Source organism: Halichoeres trimaculatus, unplaced genomic scaffold (assembly GCF_033239565.1).
Source record: "Halichoeres trimaculatus isolate MK-OKI-2021-1 unplaced genomic scaffold, fHalTri1.1 fHalTri1_scaffold_8, whole genome shotgun sequence".
Classification (NCBI taxonomy): Eukaryota; Metazoa; Chordata; class Actinopteri; order Labriformes; family Labridae; genus Halichoeres; species Halichoeres trimaculatus.
Window position 1 is genome coordinate 6,746,549 of NW_027437186.1, and position 21,642 is coordinate 6,768,190.

The following is a 21,642-nucleotide window of genomic DNA, read 5'->3' on the forward strand; positions in this document are numbered from 1 at the left end:
TTATGCCAGCTGAACCCTGTACCCTCCTTACTCACGGTTGCAATCCACTAAATAAAAAAAAAAAGAAAAGAAAAAGAAACAAACTGTAAAATGCAGTAAAAGCGCTGGCAGCAAAGTTTCTAGACACATACTGTAAAATTACAGTCAAACACTGTAAAAAACATGGAACTACATGAAATAACCATAGAAAATACAGAACTTGACCATAAAAAATAAAAATCTGTAAAAAAAAAAAAAAAAAAAAACGGTAAAAGCACTGGCAGCAAAGTTTTTGGACAAATACTGTAAATTTTACTGTCAAACGCTGTGACATGGAACTACTTAAAGAAATTGTAAAAATACAGAAATGAATTGGTTTTTGAACAGAGACAAATAAAAAAAATAAAAAAAACTCCAAACAGACTACACGGCCCTTCTCCTAGAAACACTTTTCTCTCATACATCACTGGTCATTTTGTCCTCCATCAGTTTTTTCCCTAAATTTTCCAACTTTTATTTTATTTTACAGCAAAGTTAAAGGGGTTATTGGCTCGTTGAGAACTCAACTATCTTTCTGACTCCCTGGTCAGAAATCTTGCTAGGAGCTCCTGTGCGTGGCCTGTTGATGGTAAGGTGGTGCTTCTTCCACTTGTGAATAATGGCCCCAACGGTGCTGACTGGAATATTCAGGTGCTTTGATATAAGTCTGTAACCAGTTCCATTCTGATGCTGAGCAACAATCAGGTTGTGAATGTCTTCAGAGAGCTCTTTGCCTTCACCCATCATGAGGTGTGTTGTATTTAACTGCCTGGTGAAAAAACAACCTTTTTATAGGACCATCAATTTGCTCTAGCCCAGCTGATGTTGGTTTGCACTAATTGGAAGTTCAAGTAATAATTACTGACAGATTTCAGGTGGTATGGTGCATTTCCTTGCCAAAGTATACAGCCTTTCCATGGTGTGTCCAATACTTTTTTCCTGTGTTATCGTACTTTATTCCACATAATCATTATTTATGGACCTGAACGTTGTGATTTCTTTTCATGTGTGGATTATTTGAGTTAATACCAATGTCTGGTAGAAATTTCGTTTGAATTGCAGCTTTGGAAATATGTGTAATGAGAAAAAAGTTGACGAGTTCAATACTTATTTTCCCCATTGTATTTTACACTGAGGTTATCATTAGTTTGATGACTTCAGTGAATGGAAGGTAACATCTAAAGATACAATCACAGAAACCATCTATTTTACACTGACTTAGCATGAGGATGTAGAGAGCAGGTAACAGTGGGTGAATGGATCTGGATGAAATGTACATTAGGGTTTTGTTACACAGACACCTTTGTGTGTGTAGCAGCGTTCACTGTGAATATCATGAACTTCAGCCGTGTGTCTCACTGAAGGAAAAACCTTAGACCAACACAGGCCTGTTCCCTGTTCTTTCTACCAGCTCTGAGCCACAACTTGGATCACCTCCTCAGATGCTGCAAGCTTCTCTGAGTGTAGATAAGAGGTTTCCATGGCAACACAACGTGTGTGTTGGCAGACGAACTACATGCCCTCTCCCCCAAACTTACCTCTTCACCTCATGTTCTGGGAATAGCTCGGTCTGTGTAAAGATGAGGAGCACATGTGAAGAATGCGCCCATGAAGTGAACAGTGTGTGTGGCACATCCACGGGACAGATGGAGCCATCTGGTGCAGGAACAAACTGATCCATCAAAACGCCAAATAAAGACATGAACTCATCACAAGCTTTTCACTCCAGATTTAATAAAAAGACAACACGGCACAAGATCGCTCTGAAAACATGTTTTCATTCCTACTACACGCATTGTTTCACTTCCCCACACCGAACATGACTGAACGTGATTAAATTCCTCTTTTTGAATCAGATAACGTAGAAACACAGTCAGGAAGGTGCTCAGGGTAAAAAGGCACAGACTGGTTCATGATTAAAGTGCGTGATTAAAGTACTGAGACAATAACAGTTAAAAAAATGTTTCTTCTTGAAGCTGCGACTCCTCTCTGCTGACCCACTGCTGGAGTCTGGATCAGGTGGCGGTGAAGGTGTAACGAGTGACGTGGTGATAAACCTCACCAGGACGCAGGAGACAATCAGGAAACGAAGCCTGAGGACACGGACACACACACACACACACACACACACACACACACACACACACACACACACACACACACACACACACACACACACACACACACACACACACACACACACACACACACAGATGTTACAGCTGCCCAGACAGGATGTGCTGACCTCAATCAATACTTACAGACTCATACAGTTTGATTAAACTATTTTGCTTGTCTAACTGTGGACGATATGTTGTTCCATGAAATCTTGAAGGCAACATTTAGTTAAAGATCTGATGTTCTGTGCCTGTAGATATCTCTAGCAGTTCTTATTTCTGCACTGTGTTCATAATCTTACATTTTGACATGAGGACCAACCAGTGCATGATTTTGTGTAATGTTATGTGCACTTTGACTGTTTCAGGCGGTGTGTCATCATAGGGATGAGTTGCACATGATGCACCCAGGCAGTAAAAGTCCTCCTGTCTCCCTTGTTTATTCTCTGTGACTCTTTTGCTGACTTTGTTTCCGGATCAGCCTTGACAGCTGGTTTTCTTCTGTTCAACTCTGCACATATACTCTGACACACACATTCAATGCTTCTGCCAACATCTTCAATGATAAAAGTGAGTATTCTGCCTCCCCATATTGTAAACAAAGATTTAAAGTAACAGTTCTGGATGTTCAAAATAAACATGTCCAGATTTTCAAACCTCTACATTTTCAAACGCTGTAGAAATCCCTGAATCGGTCTGTAAATTAGGGCTGAACAATTAATAGAATTGAAACCGACATTGCAATGTAATAGAATGCAATTTTCAGATTGCGAAAGATGCAATTAAAAAAAAAATTGAAAAGACAAAAATACAAGAAAAAAAAATCATGTACACAAGCCTGGAAGAAATATAATAACTTGAACTTGTTCTTCCTTAAAACCAGCAAAAGTCAATTTGCTGTTTTTTGTGGCACAAACAAGGCTTGAAGTTAAATCAATCAGTCAATATTCTGCTGTGATTGTAGTAGTTAAATCAAGATATGTTACTCATATCAATTCATCTCATTCCATCACAACATGGGGGCCTGTCCTACAGGAAAGAACTGTTTATGTGTCGACCTTTGTCATGTTGGTCATACTTTAGAATGATTTATTTCTTGTGTTAAGCGAATAATCGCAATACTGGTAAAAAAAAAAAATCGCCCTGAGATCATTTTCCAAAATCGTTCATCCCTTCTGTAAATAGATCAAAACACTTCTCTCTAAAAATTAAAATAAGATTTTCAGAGGACCTGACAAATCAGACCTCAAAAACCAAGGTCTGCCTATAGCTCTGCCCCCTGGCAGGCCTACAGAGGGCTGGCCAATCAGAGGGAAGGAGGTTTGTGAAGCAGGAAGTCTTAGGGCGCAGCCCCACTGGGCATTCATGGGCTGTGTCTCAATTCAGGGGCTGCAGCCTCCGTAGGCTGTAGCCTTCGGAGGACCAGGCCTTCGTAGCCTGCATAGACCACAAAGGCCAAACTGAATTGAGACGGTCCGGTCTACAAAGCATTTCCTGTTCACCCTCGATGTCACACAGCGCCACCTTCACCTGTCAGGCTCACATTAATTTTATACACACGTAAACCAAAACCTCACATTTAAAATAGGAGGATTTTTTTTTACTGCTTCATTATTATTATTATTATTATTATTATTATTATTTTTATTATTAGTATTGTTGTTGTTGTTGTTGTTGTTATTATTTTCTTTATTGATAGAGTATAGAACCACTATTTACATGACAGTAAGGCAACAACATACATTTTCAACATCTGAAAAAGTGCTAGGGGGGTTAAAAAAAGTAAACAATAAAAGCTGCTGAAATGATTCAAGGTCTTATTTGAATTCCCTCTAAAAAATTAATAAATAAAAGAACACCAAGTAAGTTTTTTCCCCCAGAGAATTTACATTTATGAACATAATTTTAGTTAATAATGAGTTGTTGCAGTAACTGTTTTTCATCAGTATATTACTTGAAAAGAGCCCAAACAACACAATTTTACACAGTAAAACAAAATATTCTTTGATGTTTTAGAAATACAATCACATAGTTGTTGCCAGAAATCCTTTACATCTGGATAAATCAGGACTCCTTCTGGAGTTCAGTCATGTCCATCATCTTCGGTGTTCACGCGCAATGGATCTTGGAATATGTGAGGCTACAATCCGTCCTTCGTGGCACCCAGAAAGGAGGCCGGATTTGTCAGCTGCATTTGGAGGAGCCTTTGAAATGGGACAGCCTTCGACGCAAAGCTGTGACGTAATCGGTCTTCAAATTCAGTCTTCGTAGGCTGCAGCCCCTGAACTGGGACACAGCCACTATGCCCGAGTCTACCCTAAAGCCCAGTTTGTTGGGCCAGTGTAACCACAAGTATACGGTGCTCAGGCAGGGCACACTTCTCTGTTTGGCACGTTTCAGAGAGGTGTGCTTCAGCTTGGTACACTTCATGTACGAGCATAAGCACGCAGACATGTATACCTCTACTAACTTTGTGCTTTTTATTTTACACTCTGGAAACACAGTTTCCCACGGGATTAATAAAGTGGATTTTATCTTGTCTTATCTTCTAATCCACTGAAATATGATCTCTGCAGCCGCTCCTCTCTACAAGTATTTTAAACAATAACAGTTAGGGGCCTGTGTCTTAAGCCAAAACGATACTAAAGTCATGGCCTTGTTCTCTGAGTTCATCATTGTGCTAACATTAAGATTGGGCTTCATATAAACACACACTTAGTAATGATGCAGGTGGGCCATGTGCGTGCCTTATGTCTGGTTCATACTAAAGTAGTGTGACCGCAGGCTGTTACTTTCCAGTGGGGGAACAGTGCTGCAGTGTGGTGAGGATGGCCACTGTGACACACCTTTAAAGACAGCAGCTAAAAATCAGGCTGGAATAAGGGTTTTCTGAAACACCAGTGTGAGAAAAACAGATTTATTTTTGGAACTGTAAATCAAGGAAAGCTCCAGGGGCACCTGAGGGACAGTATGGAGACTGAAAAAGCACAATACCTACTTTATAAGTTTACCAAACTTTTGGGAAATAAATGATTAATTCTGCTTTTCTTACTCACATCAATGAGGCAGAATGTGCCATGAAGGAAACATAATATTAAAAAATTCTGCTTTGACAGATCGGCACTCAAATGTGCATGAGTGTGCTCCTGTTTTAAAGGGGACATATCATGCTGATCCCTGATTTAATACTTACATATAATATAATAAATTTGAAAACAAGACCTTTCACCCCCTGAATTTTCAAAAAATGAGATATTGTATTTTTTCTGATATCCTAGAACGAGATTTGATGCCTCTGAAAGTAGGTCATTGCCAGTTGGCCGCAAAATTTCGACCGTCGTGACGACACGAGGATCCTTTCTTTTTATTGGAGTAATCTGATAAAGCAGCTCCTCCTCTGTGATGTCAGTTAGTCACACAACCACCACCGAGGGATACACCCACCAAGAGCCGACTGACTGAGTGCTGGATGCAGGGACTCTGCTCTGCTGAGCAGCTCGGCTTTACATGGTGAATTAGCAGTTAAAACACTGTAGTTGTAGCAGACGTTGTAATACTTGTGAGACTGTGACATATGCATGCTCGTTCTGACATGCACTGTGAACCTGGACCACAATAATGCTGTGGTAATAACATAGTGACGAACTGACGGTAGAGGCCTGCCTATATTTCCACGTATAAACTATACATGTTACAGTACTGGTTTGACTCACCACACTGAAGCGTCCTGAGATGATCTGTGTCCAGGTGGATTTTCTTCCTCCTGAGCTGCAGAACGGCCCGGGTCTGACTCGGGGTCCAATACAAAAGGACGTATCCTACACTCTGCCATTTTATTAGTGCTATCAATGCCTTACGGTGAAGTTTTGGCAAACAGCAAACTTGCTCGGTCTGCCCCATTCAATATGGCGATTTTGTAAATACTGCCATGCTGCAAAAACCGCCCCCTGGCTCTACCCCCTCCGCCCCTCTGATAGAACTGACCAATCGGAGCACAAAGGGCTGTGACATTGCGAGGTTACTGGAGGTCATTCTCCAAACGGAGCGTTTCAACAAGATCTTCAGAATGGCTTAAACTGAGGATATTGAGAACGCTATTGTGGGGCAATGAAGGAACTAAATGACTTGTACTGAGGGCAGAAATGCTTTACAGGCATCCTAGTCTGGCATAGTGAAAAGGAGAAACAAGCATATGTCCCCTTTCAAATCTTGTTCTTATTTGACAAGAAAACTTTCATGAGCTTCTGAATCTTCTTAAAAATGCCATCACATGTGTCACATTTCATGATAAGAACCCTCTCTCAGCCCTTCAATGAACCAAACAGATGAAATAACATCCTGGATCATCTGGATCCTGTTCTGTTTTCAGTGTGAGAGCTTCTCTCCTGTGGTAGTGGGTGAACGCCACATACAGAGCTCTGTATCAGAGGGTTTCTGTCTCTTTTTCCTTACCGTACCTGGTTAACAGCATCTGGCCAGTTCTGTGCCTCAAGACAGAAGGAGCTGTGCTTCCCGTACCGAGAGTCTCCCTTTCCTGTCGTAGAGCCGTCCAAGAAGTTGGCGGTGTAGAACTGGACTCCTGGTTGGTTGGTAGAAACCTCCAGGACACGCCCACTGGCTGGGTGACACACTCTGACATGAAGGAAGTTTTAAAGCAGAGTTTAAAAACACTGGTCTGAGTGTGTGCAAATATTTTTTGAGACATAAAAACACTTGTGCAGCAAACCTGGCAGCGTGCCTCTCCATCCAGGGGTCTCTGGGTGATGAAAGGCAGAAGTTGTGGTCAAACCCTGGACCTGGGACCTCCTTCAGCCGAGGGCCAATCAGAACAGGCTTTCTGAGGTCAAAGGGCGTGCTTTCAACTCCTCGGATCTCTCCTATGGATGGATTAGGTTGTTAATTGGTGACCCTTCAATCTCTCTGAAGGTCACTGTGTCATACTCTGGATCATTCTTCACAAAAGTCAAAGTGTAAAGTTCATCCAACAAACCAAACAGCCAAGCAGAAACCAGAACATACAGATGTGAGAGTCCAACGACAGTCATGACTCAGCCGCTGCATGGTTTAGAGAAATTAATATGAATAATGATGAAATGGATTAACAGCAGCTCTGTTGTGAGGTCACCACTGCCTGAGACAACGCTGAGGTAAAGACCACACAGGCCAGCAGAGGGCAGCGTCTCCAAAGTTTAAAAAAATATATATATTTATGTAACACAGTTCAACATCAAACTGACTCTTCCTGTTACCTCCTCCTGCCAGCAGTCAGCTCATGACTCAGTCAAATAAAACAAACTGCAGTGAAATATGAGAAGCATCCTCAAAAAAATGAATGTTAATAATCCAACACTTCTGTGTGATGTGTTTCCAGGTCAAACATAAACTCCAGCTACAGTTTATACAGTGTAAACCATAGTGGAAAAATGAATTACACTGTACACTCAAGGAGCAGTTCTGTCACACTTTAACACAGAAACTAAAGTATGACCTCTTTACGCAGACAGCTGGAAACAGACACAGCTCAAAGGGCAGAGGCTGCTGTCAGCTGTTTAAATCAGCCGCCCTCAACCTTAGGGTCCCCACCCCAATGGGGATCATGAAATGATTTCTGGAGGTTGCCAAATTATTTTGGAAAAATAAAACTACTATTAAATTACAGAAATCCAGACAATGAGTTGTTTAGGTTGTTTTCTGCTTCATTATTTTTCCAAAATTCATGGTATCAACCAGGGCTGGGCAATATGGCCTAAAAACAAAATCGCTGATTTTTTCACAAAAAATTCATTTCACGATTTTTTTATGATTTTTTTCCCACCTTTTAAAGAAAACAATAAGTACAAATGACAGAGATAACTCAAAACCATTTTTTAAATTTTTTTTTATCAAAAACTGATCAAATTAACCTCTATTTCACAAAATAGGTTGAGAACCACTGGGTTAAATGAAGAGAATAAAAATTATAATTATGACGACAGGTAGAAGCTTCCCACTGGAGGAAAAAGAGCGGAGAAATGAGCTGTGTAAAAAAAAAAAAAAGAGAGAGAATGTTCAGCAGACTTTGTGGAAGCTAAGTTTTTACTGTAATTCTGCATTTTTCCAAATCTTTCCCTGACACAGCTGTTTGAGCCACTCACAGTCATGGCTTTGAAGCTGCTGACTGAGTTTAATCAACTAGGTGATGTTTAATTTCATCTTCGACAATATAATGTGATCAAAGTTAGCTCTTGTGTTTTTTAAGCCAACACTACTGAATGGTTGAACCTCGGATCCAAGAGGAACAATGTGGTTTTCGGAACACTGGACCAGCTCTATACCCTTGCAAGGGTGCTAGAGGGGGCATGGGAGTTTGCCCAACCAGTCCACATATGCTCTGTGGACTTGGAAAAGGCTTTTAACTGTATCCCCAAGGTATCTTGTGGGGTCTGCTTTGTGAATATGGAGTCGATGGCCCAGTGGTTCAGTCTCTGTATTTCTACAGTGAGAGCTTGGTCAGTGTTGCCAACAATAAGTCAGACTCGTTTCCAGTCAGGGTTGGACTCCGCCAGGGCTGCCCTTTGTCACCGATTCTGTTCATTACTTTTATGGACAGGATTTCAAGGCGCAGTCAAGTGGCGGAGGGAGTCAGGTTCGGGGTCTCAGGATCCCATCTCTGCTTTTTGCAGACGATGTGGTCCTGTTGGCCTCATCGGACACTGATCTCCAGTTTGCACTAGGGCTGTTTGCAGCCGAGTGTGAAGCAGCTGGGATGAAGATCAGCATCTCAAAGTCCGAGGCCACATTTTTCAGTCGGAAAAGGGTGGACTGTCCACTCCAGGTCGGGAGAGAGTCTTTGCCCCAAGTGGAGGAGTTCAAGTATTTTGGGGTCTTGTTCACGAGTGAGGGGAAAATGGAGCGAGAGATCAACAGATGGATCGGGGCAGTGTCTGCAGTGATGCGGATGCCATAACGGTCTGTTGTAGTGAAGAGAGAGCTGAGCCAGAAGGCAAGGTTCTCAATTTACCGGTCACTTTATGTTCCGACCCTCACCCATGGCCACGAACTGTGGGTAGTGACAGAAAAAACAAGATTGCGAATACAAGCAGCTAAAATGAGTTTCCTCCACAGGGTGTCTGTGCACAGCCTTAGAGAAAGGGTTCGTAGCTCAGACATCTGGGAGAGGCTCGGAGTTAAGCCGCTGCTCCATCGCATCAAAAGGGGCCTAATGAGGTAGTTTGGGCATCTGGTGAGGATGCCTCTTGGACGCCTCCCTCAGGAGGTGTTCCGGGCATGTCCAACTGGGAAGAGACCCCAGGGTAGACCCAGGACACAGTGGAGAGAATATATCTCTCAACTGGCCTGGGAACACTTTGGTATCCCCTTGGCCGCGGACAGTGGTCATTGGTCTTTGCTGAAGGCACTGCTGCCTAAGCGGTGGAAAACGGATGGATGGTTAGACTACTGATTCACCTTTAAATGACCTGACAGTGATGGTGCATTATTAAAGGTCTCTTTACAGTTTCAAAACAGCCTCCATGAAAAAAGCCAAGGGCTGCACAATGCTGCAGTGACACCAGTCTCTCTTCACTTGTAGGAAGCTGTAACGGCTTCTTCAGGATTCACTGAGAGCTTGCTGGAGAAGCTGCACTTTGGTCAAGGACTAACCATCAAACATAACAGATAAATGGTCTCTCTCTGAGAGAGGTCAGAAGCTTTATAACTGAAGAGTGTGCTTGTTATTCTTCAGGTGGATCAAACATCTGCTGACTGAACCACAAACACTAGCTGGAGCAGGGACGGAGAGTTAGCGTGTGAGACCACAGACAGTTAACCACAGTTAACCGTATGTATATACATATATATATATATATATATATAAAACCTTGCAACCTTTAACCTTGCAATGCTGCAGATATTTGATAACACCACAGTGCCAAATTTGATCCATATTCACAAAATGTCTGGTTCTACTTTTCAAAGTCTGCAAACAGCGTCAGTTAGTCTGAAAGCAAACCGTGCTGTAAGTGCCAGAAAATGTTGAATTTAATGCATGCCAAGTTCATCACTGTGGAAGAACTCCTTCCTAGTCAGGCTACAAACTTTTCAGCCCTCACTCGTACCTAAACCAGTATTCATTCCTATCCTGTACACCTTTCTTTATTTCATTTTCATTTTTATTCTTTTAGTTTCCTGTATTAAAAAATTAACCTTATTTCAAGAGACTGAACAAACATTTTTAACCACTGTTTCTTCCATTGACAAGCAATCCAGACCTCATTTTTGCCTTTAATATATTGAAATAATACAATTTACAAGACTTGTCAGGTGCATGTGGCTCATTTTAATTCTAAAATGACAATTTTTTCTAAAAATAGGACAGGGACACTTTTTTTTAGATTTCAGTTTTTGCAGTGCACCAGGCTGTTTCTTAACTCTGACTCTGCTTATCATGCCAAGTTAACATATATTTCTGAAAGCTTGACAGTGTGTTTATATATTTCACCTCACTTAGTGTGGCACAGTTTGGTTGTAAGAACATCTGAGCATGTAAATCTTTACCTGTGGGGATGGATGTGTCGTCCACAGGCAGGTAGGACTGAGCATTTATGGAGACTTCATGGTCATAGATATCAGCTGTACCCTGATAAAACACACACACACACACACACACACACACACACACACACACACACACACACACACACACACACACACACACACACACACACACACACACGCACACATACATGTTTTAAGTTCTCTCTTTTGCTGGATTAATCAGTTTATCAGATGAGACAAAGTAATGTTAAAATGTATGTGAAAAGGAGCAGGCCAGTGTACCTTATTTACAATTTCCCACTCCCTGTTTGATAGTAATGTTGTTACTCTTTTTGTGTTTGTATTAGGTGGCACTCAGTTTAGGTCAGAGATCTTAACCTCAGATTAGGGCCACTATACATCCAATGTTGTCACAAGGGAGACATTTCAGGTATTTCAAATAAATATGTTCAACTGTTGGAACCATAGACTGTAAAAAAAATGGATGTCATCTTGCTCGGCTTGAAGTGAGGTCGCCACAAAAAATGCTCCCCCTGGTGACTGGCTGCAGTATAGGTCAAAAAATCCATCTGCCCAGTCATTCTAGATGGGCTGATGTCAAACTTTAAAAAACTAATACACCTTTCCGATTGTTGTGGTGATTTGGAGATATCATCTGACTTCCTTGTATTCAAGTCCTCTTTTTTTCTGAAAAGTTTCATTTTCATCATTTATACAGGGTTTTACGTCACGTTTAACAATGATTGACAGCTGCCGTTCTTGTGTTTTTTTTTCGGGGATTGTAAAATATGTCGGGAGGTAGAGTCGAGAAGTGATTAGACTCCTGAAAGAAAAAAATAATTATTATTTTTGTCACTCAGATTCTCCCAGAATCCCTCACAGTCTCTACTGCACAACTGCTGCCAATGGCTGTGCCTGTGACGGGGGAATTTTGGCTTCAAAAACCATACAACACTTCATGGCGGAGCCACACTGTCCACTCTATACACAGTCTATGGTGGGAACACCTGTACCTTTAATCATGAACTATTTTACAGTCAGTTTTGGCTTTTCTTGCTAAATCCTTGCTGTCAGACACCTGAGAGCTCTTCTTCTTAGATGGCTGGGTCTCATTTGTTCTGAGGGAGGTGGTTCAGTTTAAACCCTCAGTATGGCTTGAAGATGGACATCACTAAGCCTGGACCTATTCTTTGATTGGCCTCCTTTATTTGCTGGGAATACAGTTTGTTTTTTTGTTGTGTTGTCAGCTCTTTCTTTAGCTGTGCAGCTCCTTGTGTCAGTTCATCTCCCTGGTCCTTAAAAATGTCAACTTTCTCTTCACCTTTGAGACAGGTGTAGTTCCCCTTTAACTCCACAGATGTAATCATTCACCCACTTCTCCTGAAACACTCTGTGCCTGACATCAACCTTTCCTTTGGCCTTTGAAAGAGACTTTTTGGTTGAACGATGCTTTGAGGACATTGGCAGCAAAACAAATTTGATTGTTTTCTGTTTGGGTTCATGTGGTGTTTATGTTGCATTTAGGATCAACTCTAAAATTGGATATTTCTCCCCTGTCCCAACAGCAAACTGGGTCAGATTTTATTATTATTGATAACAAGTGGTGTTCTGTATGAAATGTTTTTGAAATGGACCCCTTGTTTAAGCCAGCTTCTAAGATGAGTTAGCACAACATCTACAATACAACAACACCAATGTTGGACGGCCTGTTAGATTAACAGTGAGGTGATTCAGTCGTTACAAAATCTGCACCTTTCTCACAAGTAACTGTTTACTTCTAAAAACAAGAGAAGACATAAACCACTTCTACAAACCATAGAGTGATGCCATGGAAGAGTTTTTTTTAATCAGCTTAACTTCCACTTTCCAAAACCAAAAACCAGCAAAGCTACAAAACAGATCCAACAGACCAGTAAGTCACTGAAACACAGCTAGAGGGTACACAGTCAAGTCAGGACCTCCAAACTTTAACAAGCTCATAGCTCAAAGAACACCTGGGACTGTTTGAATCAATGTTCGCGTGTGTGTGTGTGTGTGTGTGTGTGTGTGTGTGTGTGTGTGCGTGTGTGTGTGTGTGTGTGTGTGTGTGTGTGTGTGTGTGTGTGTGTGTGTGTGTGTGTGTGTGTGTGTGTGTGTGTGTCTTCATTCTACATCAAAGGGAAACAGTAGAATGAAAGGTAAGGGAGGGTGTTTACCGCTCACCCAGTTAGCTTACCTGTCCAGCCAGGTTGAAGTAGGCGTGGTTGGTGAGGTTGATGGGAGTGGTTTTGGTTGATCTGGCTCGGTAATCAGCGGTTAATGTTTCTCCCTGAACATAAAACTCAGATCTTAGGAAATTATTTACAACAGCAACAATGCTAAAAGTTGTGACATTGGCATCTTTTGTGGTTAAAGGTGTCTCAACTGAAGTCCAGAGACGAGGGCTCTTGGACCATAATGTAATGACTCTTCACTGTTAAACCGGATAAGGTGAGTTTGCTTGAAAAATGCTTGTAAATCAGTTACCTTAAAAAACTAAGTTAATTTAACTCAACAACTTAAGTAGTTACGATTATTATGGAAAACCATCCTAATGAATGTCTTTAATCAAATAAACCTGATGCTTATTTGTTACAAATTAAAATATTAAGTAATGTTAAAAAATGTTGCAAATCACTCTAAAACATAATAAGTTGACCTTACTCAAAACTGAAAGATGTGATATCAATAAATTTGCCTTATGAATTAAGTAAATGTCACAATAAAAATTGAAGCAGATCTGAACAACTAAACTAAGAACTAAATTAAGAACAGCTGGGTCTCAAATCCACAGCGTTCCCTCCTCACTCATGGTTGCAAACGCCATCACAACAAAAATCAGCTCTAAGTTCATAACTTTAGTAACCGTGAGTGAGGAGGGAAGGCAGTAGATATGAGACTGTGCTGTACATTGAAATATTGTTCTTCAGGGGGCACAGGTTGTCTGTGCTCCACAGCACTGACTGGTTGTCTGTGCTCCATGGCGCGGGGTCTTTTACCTATTGATTTTGCAGTGTGCGCTTTTTGTTATGTTCAATATACTCATAAATGAAATTTTTGACTGGACTATCATGCTATTTAGGTCAGTTTTTAAAATGTAAAAAGATATATTTATTTATTTTTGACGCAGGCAGTCAGTCCACACCACGTAGAGCATAGACAGCTGATCCATGCTGTGACGCACAGACGAACAGTCTGTGTCATGTGGAGCACAGACAACCTGTGCCACTGCTGCACATCTAGAAGCACAGCAGGGTCTCATGTCGACTGTATCCCCTCCTCATTCACGGTTACAAAACGCAGTCACAGTAACCAATGAGTTTAAATTGTGCTTACTTAAACAGTAACAAAAGTTAAATCTACTCAGAAATCATCAGTTTCAACACTGAAAACTCAGACATTTGAGTTACTTACTAACAAATTTTAAGTTATCATAGCTTCATACAGTGGAGTAATTTGAACTTTGCGGTTTACAGTGTTTGATGACCAAAGAAACGGTCTGGGACTTGTTTTGTAACCTGTTCTTTGAGAGCAGGGGGGTATTCCACGAAGCTGGCTAAAGAAGGCTGGGCTATCGCCGGTAAGCGTGGCTTGAATAAGCGGCTACTTCAATCTTAGCTGCAAGTTGTTCCACTAACGAGGCTCAGCTGATTTTCAGAGACGCTTATTCAAGCCAGGCTGATCCAAGCTGCGGCTAAGCGCGCGTCCGCGGTAGATAAAAAGCCCCGGCGTGTCGATTGTCGAAATGACCAAATCATGTCAAAACTGAGAGCGGAGATGTTTCCCTCAGCGGAGAAAACACTCCTACATGGAGTCGTATGATGACTACAAAGTGAAAATCACATAAAAGGGTGACACGGTGGCAATTAATAAAGCCAGAGACGCTGCTGGTTCAAGAATATCATGCTTATGTGTCAAATCAACACTGACTGTTTCTGCTGAGTTTGATTACCCTTTTTCTTCTCACTCTGAAGCTCCTCACACTGCTGTGGCCCAGAGGAGATTGGTCTTGGTTAAATTAAAGCTGTTCATATATATAGGCCTATATACTCCATGGGGTGATGTTTCATCAAACACTGACTAAAACTGCAGAAAAAGACATGTAGATGAGATGTCTTTTTTTTTTTAATTAGAGATGATTCAGCTGTCAGATGAGATGTGTCAGTGATACAGTGCCCTATATTTAAATAAGGAGGAAGACACAAAGTTATGTCACCATGTGGAATCACCGTTACATTATCATCATGATCAGAACGGACCTCCGGTAAAGGAGGGTATTTCTATGGAAAATTGTAGCTGTTGTCACCTTTTATATCATAAGACAATTTGTGCCTTTATTCTGTTATATGTTGACTGTACTTTGAGGGTGACAGAAGAAAGAAAATCGTTATTTCAAATAGTTACCACAAGTGGGATCGAACCCACGCCGCAAACAAAGCATGGATCACCGTGCGTCTGTGCTCTACTTTCTAACCTCTCAGCCACTGACTTTCCTACCCTATGGATAGACAGTCTAGTATCTGACATGTCTTGACTCACGGTTATCCCAGTCTAGTATAACTGGGGTGGTTCACCTGTCAAAGGATCACGCAGGTGTCCTAAAGCGAGCTCAGGGAGGACGGAAACCTCCCGTGGAGCTGAAGGACAAAAGCTCGCTTGATCTTGATTTTCAGTATGAATACGGACCGTGAAAGCGGAGCCTCACGATCCTTCTGACTTTTTGGGTTTTAAGCAGGTGTCAGAAAAGTTACCAAAAGGTCTCAGTTTATGGTTCTGAACAAGAACATCATCTATTACAGATATAGATTAATTTAATGTGACACCTGCAGTTCACAAGGCGTCTTTTAGAAGCCGGTCTGACCTTCTCTGAGACGCAGCTAAGGTAAGCCTGACGTTTAGCCTGACCGGGACCAGGCTAGTCGCACTGGCTAATTTACCATGGTTACCAAGCCACGCTAGCCCTAAGCCTCGTTTGTGGAACCCAACTCTCGCTAAAGTTAGCGCGGCTAACCCAAATAAGCCAGGCTTTGAGCTAAGCCAGCTTCGTGGAATACCCCCCAGGGCTGTCAGGTGTGTTTACCTGTAAGGTGTATGAGACAGAGACCTGAACCTCTCCAGGATAACCCTGATCTCCATCTGGACTGGTATGACTCAGCTGTACACCTCCATCAATGGCTGTACCGAGCCAGACAGCCTGCCAAGGAAAAAGCATCAGTTTAATCACTTATTTACATAATCAGTTATAATACAGTCGATCAAAGGGATTAACATCTCTCATTTCTATCAGCTTCACATTCACATCCTGCAAGTCTCTGGACTTCATCAATCTTCCACTAAACACAGAATAAGCTAGAAGGAAGAAACAGGAGGAGAAACGAAGGACCAACTGTGCCCAGCTGGGACAGGCAGAGCTTTAGTGTAACCATGACTCAGAGTGTTTGATCACATCATCTGCTATGACAGAAATAACATCCCATCCTGTCCCATGAGATGGCACTAAATCCCCTCAAACTGAGCATTTGATAAACTGTGTTAGTTTTAGTCACTAATCATCTGCTCATCGATCAGAATTAGATCAGTGAGCAAAGGCTGCTGGACATGTGACACACAAACAAACATGCACAGAAAGATGCGAGGCAAGAACACACATCAGTCTCCTAACATGGCATCTCTATGTGTTTACAAGTATGCAGGATTTACAGTGAGTGAGTCTGGATGTGTGGAGCATCTAACTGAAGTCAGTGATTAGCCAGTCCTGAGAATATTTTATCCTTCAGGCTCAGTGAAGTGAATATTTTTCTAAAGGCAACACAAGTCACGACCGGTGAGCCATTCAAACACCCACTGAGAGTCAACAAGAACATTTTTATTGGCCTTTTTCTGTTTGACCAAAGCTGAAAACTTAACTTAGACTCAAGGTCCTGTGAGGGCTTTTTATCTGGTTATGAAACAGACCATACTTTACACTGACCCCTCTATTTAACCTATCAAAGCAAAGCAGACCATCAGTATGAAGATGGATTATTTCTATAAAGTGAACTTAAGGGTCTAAAATCCAAGCGAAGGGGAGGTGTCAGATAAAGTCACCAACAACTTTATTTGATATTTTTGTAGCAAAAGTTTTCTATAGATGATTTATTTGTAGGGATGGGTACCAAATTAGGTACATTTATATGTACCGACTGAATCCTGTCACAAGTACCGGGAACCGATTCATGTAAAATCAAAAGGTACCATGTTTAGGTACCTAAACGCATCCTTGAGATTGTAAGGGAGTGGAAGAGTTGGTGATTTTCCAACAAACAAATTGATATTTTTTACCACATAAACACACAAAAGTACTGGAAATTGGTACCGTTGAGTACCTATACCGATACAGGACCGATACAGTACCATGTCATTTCAAATGTGAAAGGTACCCATCCTTCTCTATTTGATCGTCAAAAAAGCAGGATTATACATGTGGAGGGGGGAACACACATAATCAACAAAAACAAAGGTACTGCTTAGCCCGCAGGGGGTGCCAAAGATGACTTAGCTCAAAGTGCCTCACATGAGCTTTAATTTCAGTTACTCACAGCCACTTAAAGTCTCTGTAAGGACTATGTGGGGTTGTTTACAGTTACACATGTTGCCGGAATCTGTAGTGTTTTTCTGTGGGTAAAGACTCCATTTCCCATGAGCACCATCACCCACTGCCATAAAGAGGTGACTCTTTGTCAGTGCATTTGTTTTGAAGCAAATGAATGGAGAGCAGATCTTAACACTTGACACTATTTTGTTCAAGAAAACTTTTCCCAAGATGCAAAGAGACGAGGTAATGTTTTTATTTGTTGTTACATGGAGCTATTGTTTGAAATATGACAACAATTAAATTTTGTAAACTCAGTTTGTAGTGTAGTTCAATGTACATGGCCCCCTTCCTCTTGGGAACATGTGGGGAAAATGTGAGTGGAGCATAGCAGGGATTCTGACAATCTGTCAGTTTTCTTATCACATGAAGTGCTATATTTAACACTTTCAGGGTTAAAGGCAGCGACTCTCAGATCTGTTTGTTCAACTTTGTCTTCAGTCAAAACAGGCTCTCAGTTTGGTTTTGAGGACTAAGCTTGCATCTTCTGATAGCCCATTTTATTGTTTATTTCACATCCTCCTTCCCACGCCTGATGATTTCATGAGCTGCCACAAATCTTGAAACAGTCATGGTTTCCTGTCAAATTCATCTGGGATGCTTAGAGTTTGCTTTGCTTCCTACAGAAATCTCCCCTTTTTCTTTACACAAAACACATTGTACTTGTTCTGGAAATGTCTCTAAATATTACTATTCATTGATTCACATCTTTGGCAAAAGATGATTCAAGCAAACAAAGCAGCATGTTAACATATTTAATAAATATCCCTGATAAAGTATTTGGATGCAGAGGGAAACTTAAATGATGGTACCTCTGTGCAGCAGTGCATTATTAAATAGTCAGACTTGAGGTGAGAAGAATCATGTGCAGGAAATGTTATAGATTATTATCAGTTTAACGATATCAACATGATTAAGATGCTTTGCTAATGTAAATAACGTTCAGGCAGAGAGCGACATAGGCATTAAGTAAGAGTCTGTTATTATTCAAGGGAGAATTCAGCTGATCAGAGTGAAGCAGTTAACTTAATAATATGCCAGTATATATCACAGGAAAAAAAAAATCACAATATAATTTTTCTCCAAATCAGCCCGAATAAACATTTCTTGGAATTAACAAAAGTGAGACTTTTTCAGGATAACTGATAATGTCATCACAGGGCTTTTGATACAAACTTAATTTCAATCATCAGTGGGTTTGCTCATACAGCACACACTTTTCTTTATGCGTCTACCTCTCATGGGCAGGGGCATAGCTACAATTATGCAAACACAGGCAGTTGACTGGGGTCCCAAGATTCCCAGGGGCCCCCCAAAGCATCTCTTAAAAACTGATTTATGAAGTTCTCTTCAATTGAAAGCATTTCTTTTTTTCTAAATCTTACTTCACATGCTTCAAAATACATCAAAAGGCTTAATCTTTAATGATGGTTTTGGGTACTCCCCCTCCCTTCTTATTCAATGAGCTATTCCATGTTACAACACATCTGAAAATTTGATTCAGGAAGAAAGTGGTAAAAAACACTTTTTTCCCCATTTTTTTTCTTATTTTCAACCAAGTCAGAAAAGAAACAATGTTGCTCTGAGATCTGAGATAAACATATAAGACTTTTAGGATTTTAAGGACTTTATCTAGCCCAGGAAACAGGATCGTTTTCTCAAAATCAAACTTCTGAGTTGGTGAAAAACATTATTGTACAAAATCTCTTTTTTGGATACATAACTTTCTGGACAGGGGGTAAAATAAAAATACAGTAACTTTAAAATAGTACCAAAAAGTATGGTAACTGTAAATATCACCTCTTTCAGTAGATTTTTTTTCCAGTTTTATGTTGTGATTGATATTTACATATTTTTCTTTACTAAATTATTTTTTCAATATTTACCTATTGTAATGTTTTTCACGTCATACTTTCTTGTTTGTTACTGTTACTTTGTAAATTCCCCACTGTGGGACAAATAAGCTGTCAATTGACCATAAAAGATTTCAAATCCAGGACAAAGTGGACTAAATTATGTATTCACTTTTTTCAAAATCAAACTAAAGTACAGAACTTGAGGAAATGCATTTAGTTGCGTTAAGTTACCATGTACAAGATTAGCACTGTCTCATTCCTTGATCCTCGGAAAGAGACAGTGGACCCAGGGAAGGCCAGTCTAGCTCTGAGGAAGATGAGTTACAAGGACATGGAGGGCCCCATTGACTGGGTTTGCCTTGGGCCCCCAAATGAATCAATACGCCCCTGCTCACAGGTACTCACGAGAGAAGGTGCATCTGGCTGCTCCTTGTGTTTGAAATTGTAGTTAGTTTTCACAAGTAAAATCTGGTCAATATGAAAACTACAGAAAAAAATGACAAGTGCAAACACACAGCCTCACTTCAGTTCATCCAAGTGATTTAAAGCACGCATCATTTACCTTCTACTAGGCAGTGACACCTATGCAAGTCAGGAAAGAATACCAATAAAACATCAGTATGAGGTTCTAGAGAAATGTCTGTAAGCAGTCAAACCTCAAACACATCTCCACTCACTCGTCTTACCTTATTGAAGCCCCGCAGCCCTCCATGTAGAGCGTTAGGACCATTATTGATATCCAATTTGTACTCTTTGCCCTCCACTACAAAACGACCTCCTGCGATTCTGTTGGCCACACGACCCACCACTGCTCCCTGGTACCGCTTATCCGACACATAACCTGTTAATATCACAGAGGAGAGTTTCATGTGATCTACCTTCAACAATGTGACACAACTCAAACTCCCCACATATGTCCTATCATCGGCCCTTTGTGGGTGTTACAGATGTAAACTCATACATTGGAAATGTGTGGACTGAGATATCCACTCTGTGATGCTTCACATCTTTAATGAATCTGATTTTGTTTTCACTGAGACGCTGAATAAGAAAGCTGACAATGATACTTTGGCAGGAAAAGCAGAGTGATGTTTGAATTTTTTGTTTTGAAAGACTAGTAGCTCCCTTTCTTCAAAACTAAGTCTCAGTCTCACAATGAACTTTGAAAATAGATCAATTAAAAAAAGAATAATAATTTAATTTGAATTAGGAACGCTAAATGTAAGGGTCCCTTTAATCCAAGTTAGTTTCTACGCTGCTGTTCTTTGTGAATTATGTGAACAATTTTCAGTGTTGAATTGTCAGACACAAAGTTTTTGGGACACATAGCATCAACAGAACTTTTAAAAATAACACACACTGCAAACTTTCAGTATATGTCCTATCTGCCTGCATCACAATGTCAAATGTTCAGCTGTCCGACTTAGAAATGCTCACTTGTCACTTTCCTGCATATCTTTGAAGACTCACCTGCCAGCTTCAGGCGTTTTACAGTAGCTGTTTATAGACTTTATCACTTTTAAAAATACGAACTAACTCATAAGGTATGAAATTTGTATGTTGTCTTTTGCTGTCTGAGGAAGAAAACAGTTCCCACCTTCCAGGTCATCAAAGCCCAGGATGACGTCCTTCATCTGGCCATCCTTCCCCCTGCAGCACACCGACCTGATGATGCCTCCCAGGGTAAGTATCTCCACCTTCACCTGGGGGGACTGGAGGACCCACATGTCCACGGCGGGCAGGCCAGACACCTCTCCCCACTGATGGTGGCTCACCTCGGTCATGTTGGACCAGACAGCAACCACTACAGGGCAGCAAAGCACAGGAAACATAAACCTCCTGATCTCAGAGTCACAATTAATGTCAAGTTAAGTTACAGTATCGTTTAAAACAGTTTAAAGAATCACAGTCGGATCATTTTAGATGGATTTGAATAAATAGAATGCGATTACAAGCAGGAATCCATTCATTTTAGAGCCCACAGAGTGACATAAAGTGATTCAAAAAGTCACGGTCACATGAACAAGTTTGGCAGGATCCGTCAGGCGGATAAACTCTGCATTCACGGACTTTTCTGATCAGTGAGTAGAATGAAAGGATCAATAAATACAGCTGCTGTTTGTCTCTCACCTCAAAGAAGACGGCCAGAGTCTAACACAAACCCCTTTAGTCCACTCCGACTCTGGACTTTCACACCTGACCAGTGGTGTTTACTTCTAGTTGATGTGGATATGATTGGCGGACAGCAACCAGGTCAAAAGTGCATTACCGCCACCTACTGGAATGGAGTGTGCAGTTTTAAACAATAAAATGATATATATTAAAATAAAACAAAAATAAATGAAAATACAATTATGTAAACAAAATAAAATGGAATATAAAAACATTAAATAAAATATACGAAACTAACTAAAATAAAACAAAAGGGAAATAAAAAGATGGAGTAAAATATAATACAGAAAAAATA

The 21,642-nt window shown here is 40.8% G+C and overlaps 1 protein-coding gene across 1 annotated transcript; it reads right to left on the reverse strand.

The window, feature by feature from the left end:
* Nucleotides 1–1,744: 1,744 nt before the first annotated feature.
* Nucleotides 1,745–21,426, reverse strand: galm (galactose mutarotase). Its single transcript, XM_074676009.1, has 9 exons — nt 21,306–21,426; nt 20,773–20,979; nt 19,862–20,016; nt 15,769–15,882; nt 12,886–12,978; nt 10,671–10,752; nt 6,862–7,012; nt 6,593–6,767; nt 1,745–2,111 (listed from the first exon to the last, which is right to left on the reverse strand). Exons 2-9 carry the CDS (start codon nt 20,957–20,959, stop codon nt 2,034–2,036), a joined length of 1,035 nt encoding a protein of 344 aa, XP_074532110.1. The 5' UTR covers nt 20,960–20,979; nt 21,306–21,426; the 3' UTR covers nt 1,745–2,033.
* Nucleotides 21,427–21,642: the final 216 nt, after the last annotated feature.

Coding starts and splice junctions, on each gene's coding strand:
- galm (XM_074676009.1), bottom strand. CDS start 20,959: ATGACCGAGGTGAGCCACCATCAGTGGGGAGAGGTGTCTGGCCTGCCC. Junction 10,753..12,885: donor ACTTCAACCTGGCTGGACAG/GTAAGCTAACTG, acceptor GTGTTTTATCAG/GGTACAGCTGATATCTATGA. Junction 7,013..10,670: donor CGACACATCCATCCCCACAG/GTAAAGATTTAC, acceptor ATCCATCCATAG/GAGAGATCCGAGGAGTTGAA.